The 6,000-nt window shown below is 52.0% G+C and overlaps 1 protein-coding gene across 2 annotated transcripts in view; it reads left to right on the forward strand.

Annotated features, from left to right (window-relative positions):
* The window catches only part of rpa1 (replication protein A1), a 36,403-nt gene extending 31,018 nt beyond the window's left edge, over nucleotides 1-5,385 (forward strand). For both annotated transcript variants that reach the window (XM_079733341.1, XM_079733342.1), the window contains exon 17: nucleotides 4,699-5,385. In XM_079733341.1, the coding sequence (XP_079589467.1) occupies nucleotides 4,699-4,800 (102 nt within the window). In that variant the 3' untranslated portion in view covers nucleotides 4,801-5,385. The remainder of the gene's footprint in view (nucleotides 1-4,698) is intronic.
* Nucleotides 5,386-6,000: the final 615 nt, after the last annotated feature.

The raw sequence follows: 6,000 nt of genomic DNA on the forward strand, positions 1-6,000 counted from the left end.
AGACACACCCACATGCATCTAATCTTTTTGGACTTTGCACTGGGTATAAATCCTCCCTCTCTGACTTTGACTGTGGTGGAGCTCCGAGGCTCAAAGCCGTTTACAATATCAGAACGAAGATCAATGCATGTAGGTCATGACTTCTGGAAATGTCGCTGGATGAATATCCCCGTCACTTTTTAAACCTGTCAAGTGTCAGTCTGCTCCGTCTCGCCACGGCTCCTGAGTCCCGTTCCCGGCGTTCCTCACACCCGACCGGCGACCGGCCGTTATTACAGCTGTCACTTTGTAATCACCACGGCTGGTATTTAGGATTTGAGTCACCCCTGCAGGCCCCCTGTCTAGACATTTTAAATGTTTTCAAAACGGAGGGGCCACAGAGGAAGGAGGCGACGTTGGAGATAAGGTGTGTGTGTGTGTCTGTGTGTGTGTGTGTGCGTGTGCCCGCGTGCGTGCGCACACTGTGGCTTTTCAATCCTGCCCAGTTTCAAAGAGATGTGTGGCAGGATTTGCATAGCAAATGACACAGGGTGGATGTTTTATTTTCTGCCCACATAAATCCTGCTTCTCTGGCAAGAAGTGAGCGGGGCTAATCACTGGAGGAACGGGGGGAGATCATGGGCTGTAGGGCAGACGGGGGCAGACTGGGACACAGAGGTGTGCAGAGAGGGGCCCAGATAAAACGCTGGGAGGACTTTAGGGCCGTGGACCGAGCATGACTAGCGGCGTCTTCCTAGACCCTCAGGCAGAGCCGTAGCCAGGGTCTGAAAAATAGTGAGGTCAAAGTAAATTAAATTAAAAAGGGGTTATCACTCTTGTCATTCGTGCAAATTACTAAAACCTGAATAAATAATCAATAATAATGATTTAAAAACAGATGTCCCTTAATGAGGTGTTGCTGTTAAACAGTCTGGGGGGAGAGGGGGGGTTCAGTTGCAGGGATCCAGTTTTGTTTCGGGGGGGTGGGTGCTCGGCTCGCACGCTCACCAGCAAATGTCAACCACGGCGAACACAAAGTAACACGTCTAACTGAATTAAGTATTTACTCATCTCGGGGAAGATCTCAACCGCTGATTTTGTATGCAGTTGCATTTAGGTTAGAATTGTTTCCAGTCCCACCTCACAGCTGGCTACGGGCATGTCTGAAGCGTGGGGGTTAACGAGGCCAGAGGAGGTTCCTACACCTGGATCTCTGTCGCTCGGGACGTCTTGAAGGATGCCTTCGAGTGGTTCGACCTTGCTATGAAAGGAGAATGCGTAGGGGAAAAAAAGAATAGGAAAAAAGAAAGTGTTTAGGAAGAGATAATGTTTGTTGGGAGTATTAACCGGAATGCTGGAAGAAGAACAGGTTTTAATCCTGTTTAATATTTTCTTAATACACTACTTTTTGAATTACGTCTCCCCACTGCCTGTTGTTCATTAAATTGGCCATTAACCCGAAGCCCCAGGATTGGTGTGGCTCCATACGACTCACATTAACGACTCTGATCACCAGGGTCATAAACGCCGCACTAAAACCAACCATGGGCGACACAAATAAAAGGAACGGGGAGTCGATGATATATCGGTGCATAACCAAAGAAAAAGAAAAAGTCATTAAAATGTTCCCAAAAAGTTTTGTGATAAACCACCCATTCCGGGCGGGGGCCGTTTTTGATGTGAGAGGGAGTAGTGGCCCTAGCCTGTAACTTTCTCACGTTGGCAGGGGGCCCTAGTTGTCAAAGCCCCCCGACCCCCCTCGAGTGGATGATGGATTTAGGGGCCCCCACACCAACGGCCCCCGCCTCAGGGGCCCGGACTGGCTGTGCGGACCTCTGTTGTCCTGGTCTTTCATGAATCGACTACAGCAGTATCTTCTCTTTTTAATTCCCTAAAAGTCGGCCCCGGGGTCCAGCGGGGGCTGAGATGATGTTTCTCCAGAGATGGTTTTTTTTTACTTTTTCCGTTGCCCGCCGTCAAACCGTTCCACACTTATTTCCGGCGGCTGCTTCGGCCGAGTTATGCCTCGCGTGTCCAGAGTCCTCACTTCTGGCACAGCTCAATTGGGTCCATGGCGCCGGACGGGCTGAATTAATGCCCGCCGTGTTGACCCGTGTCTGCAGGCAGCAATCTTCCACCGCATTGCTTCCAACATTTCGCACGTTATTCTTGGAAGTGAAAAAAAATCTATTTTCTGCCATTTCTTTATTTATTTATTTTCCCCTCCTTTTCACCGAAGGCCTGTCGCATGGAAATGTATTCCGGTTTTCGCCCCCTGCTCACTGCGCCCGGTGCCTGACTGTGCGCCACTCGACCGTGTTACTAAACGCCCAGCAGCACTCTCAACTTTACCGTTGTGTGTGTACAGTGGATTACATCCATGGATTACATCCATTCTCACACAGCCTCCGTCCATCAATCTATTTACTAAATTCTAGTGCAGCTACAGCCCCTGGCCTCAAACGTAGGAAGATATCAGAGTCTGAAGAACCTTCTGGACCAGCTTCATCTGGTCAGGACATGATGGGCTTCCACAGGGCAGATGTAGCAGAGCCCTGGCACTTAATCACCTGCTCTCCAAGCACAGAGAGTGAGGCTACCAGCCTAGGTAGCTACCAGCCTCCATCTCTCTCTCTCACTGTAGCTCGTAGCTACCAGCCTCCATCTCTCTCTCTCTCTCTCTCTCTCTCTCTCTCTCTCTCTCTCTCTCTCTCTCTCTCTCTCTCTCTCTCTCTCTCTCTCTCTCTCTCTCTCTCTCTCTCTCTCTCTCTCTCTCTCTCTCTCTCTCTCTCTCTCACTGTAGCTCGTAGCTACCAGCCCCTCACTCACTCACACTGTAGCTAACAGCCCCTCTCTTCTCACTGGAGCTTGTAGCTAACAGCTACCCGGGAAGAGAGAGAGGGGCTGGTAGCCTTAAGCTACCAGCCTCTCACTGGAGCCACTCACTTACTCATTCATTCAAGCTTCGTAGCTACTCATCGCTTTAAGCTACCAGCCCCGCCCTCTCTCTCACTTGAGCTCGAAGCTAACATCTACCCGGGGGGGGGAGAGGAGAGAGAGAGAGAGAGAGAGAGAGAGCAGGGGCTGGTAGCTACAAGCTCCACCCTGCCAACACCTTGCTCCCTCCTTTCCCTCGCGCCGTTAGCCGCGGCCCCGGGGGAGCCCGGCCCAGGGCTAACGGCAGAACCTTCTCTCCGCGCCGGCCAGATGCAAATCCCTGTGCCGCGGCGGGAGCACACTGTAGCAGCACGGCTGTTGCTGTTAACACCGTTGGCATGCACAGATGCTGCCTCGTCCTCGGGGTGGGTGTGAGTGTGCTTACGTGTTCATATGTGTAGTACACTGTGTGTTAAGTCAACGCACGAACGCACACACAGTCTTCGTTTACTTGATTCCCCCCCCCCCCATTCCTTATTCAGCGCTATGTTAATGTGGAACCCCCTATAGCTCGGGATCCTCTAGCCTTGGAGCCGAGTGCTCAGCACCACAAACAGGCCTGCTTAGCGCTAGCTTGCCTAGCGCTAGCTTGCCTAGCGCTCGCCTGCCTAGCGGCTAGCCTGCTCTGCTTAGCGCTTAGCCTGCCTAGCGTTTATCCTGCTCTGCTTAGCGTTTAGCCTGCTCTGCTTAGCGCTTAGCCTGCCTAGCGTTTAGCCTGCTCTGCTTAGCGCTTAGCCTGCTCTGCTTAGCGCTTAGCCTGCTCTGCTTAGCGCTAGCCTGCCTAGGGCTAGGCTGCATAGCGCTTAGCCAGCCTAGCGCTTAGCCAGCCTAGCGCTTAGCCTGCCTACAGCTAGCCTGCCTAGCCCCAGCCTGCCTAGCCCCGCCCATCAGCTGCCTCGCACCATTAACCAGTGGAGGCGACCCCACCCTATTAGGGCTCCTGGGGGGGCGTCGGCCTTGCGTACTTAATGTCTTGTTTTTGTTTTGGGTTCATTAGCAGAGCCGCGTAGCTCGGGGGTGCCGGGCCCGTGCATCGTAGCCCCGCCTCTCCCTGCTTATGTAAGGGATGGGGGGGGGGGGGGGGGGGGGTTACTCGACCTATTTGGGCGAGGACAGCGTGCGGATCTTGTTAAAATAAAATGTCAGTGCCAACCCGATCGGGGATGATTTACATCTCCCCTACATGGGTATAAGGGGAGATTAATGGAGACAAAGTGTGTGTAACTGCGCTTTAAACGCCGAGAATGATGGCCCCGGCTGGCAATGACCTTCTCCTGTCTAGACGGCCGTGGAGGTGGGGATGGCGTTTAAAAAAAAAACGCCACCACCCCTGTTTTTTTTCTGTGGAGATCTTCATTTTAATGGCAGTCGACGTCGCGCTGCCAAACCCGGGTACGATCACTCACGTTGACCCCACCGCGGACGAAGAGCGCCGTCTCTCGACCACTGTTTGTGTTTTTCCGGGGAGGATTAATTGGGATTGCTTGGACTAACTATACTCTAGAATGTAGTGTCACGCGGAGTTGGATTAAGGACTGCTATTGGATCATAAGGATGCCATTGCCCTGGGGGTATTGACATCATTATCCTTACTGCCATGTTGTCTTTTTATGGGGCCTATAGCCGCGCCGCGGGGACGGCGGGCTCGAATAAACATCTGAAGGCCTCGCTACATGTACAGAAGCTGTGTGCCTGTCGCTCTCTGCTGCTCTCACCCCAGTGGTGCTTCCTAAGGCCTCACTGTTTTTGTTTGTGTCTGTTTGTTTGTTTCCCCCCCGCTAGGACGAGTCTCGGATCAAGGCCACGGTGATGGACGTGAAGCCGGTCGACCACAAGGAGTACAGCAAGAGACTGATCATGAACATCCGCAAAATGGCCGTCTAGGGGAGCTCTGTCTCTGTCTCGGTCCGTGTTAATAGCTCGTTTTCTTTGTGTTTTCCTTTCTAAACGTCCCGACGGCTGCTGCCCTGTTTCGGCTCCTTTACCTTATACGCTCATTTACCCACTCTTCACCTTGTAAGCCGTCACAGGACGTAAAGGAGCGCTGGTTTAACTCTGGGCTGTGTTGACTGCTTTCTGTTTGTATATACATAACTGGTTTGTAGATTACTGGGTCTCTAGGGAGCTCCGGAGATAACGGCACGTTTTAGTTTAAATAAAAATTCTACAACAGATAATAAGCTGATCCAGGATTGCTCAGCTACGGCGAGTAGGGGTAGGAGTTGAGGGGTTTATGCGTGCGCGCGGTTGGTTTTCCCCGGTGCATGTTTGTAAAACGCCATTTGGACCTGCCGACGCCTGATAAGACGGTATTTTCTGCCGTCGTTCACGAGACGAGAAGAGAGGCAGAGCAGGGCGCTGCGAAGCCGACAGGAAACAGGAAACACACAGCAATGTATTTATGTTGTTTGGTTTGGATTTGTATTTTTGGGGGCCAGTGCTGAAGAATAAAAAATATAATCAAAATAATCATTGTTCTCTTTATTGTACTTGTCGGAGGAATCTATCGAATTTTGCCCCAAAATACCATCGCCTTGCCATTGATTAAAGAACCAGGCTTCTCTTCAAGGTAGGAGTTGTCAGCAGGGTTTGATCACAGCATGGAGAGTGTGTTTAGTAGCAGGTCCCCTCCTCTCCTCATCTCCTAGGGTTCGGATCCACCCAGGGACCCCCCTGAAAGCTGGACTTTCAGTGTGTGTGTGTGTGTGCCTGTGCGTCCCCCAATTTTAGAAGCTTTACAAACCTTTAACGTCCAGCTGCTGAAGTGCAACCGCTAAACTACGCTTCTTGTCCCAACTACTTCACCCGTCTCCTGCGTTATGTGGTACACGTCTGGTGTTATTATTCCTCGTAATCTGGGCTGCAAAACGTGACATCTCCCAGTCTCTGCTGCGCTGCGCTGCTCTGTGGGAACCGTTCCCAACACACGGCGGCTCGGATCTGCGAGCGAGCGGCTGGTGTGTCTGTCGGCTCGGTCCCGCGGCGTCGTCGTGACACGCAGACCTAATTAACCACTAATTGGAACCTGGCTGGGGCCGCCTCTGTTTCCAGTCATGTAATTGAGGCCTGCACTATATTTACGTG

Source organism: Pollachius pollachius (genome assembly GCF_949987615.1).
Source record: "Pollachius pollachius genome assembly, chromosome: 3".
Taxonomy (NCBI): Eukaryota; Metazoa; Chordata; class Actinopteri; order Gadiformes; family Gadidae; genus Pollachius; species Pollachius pollachius.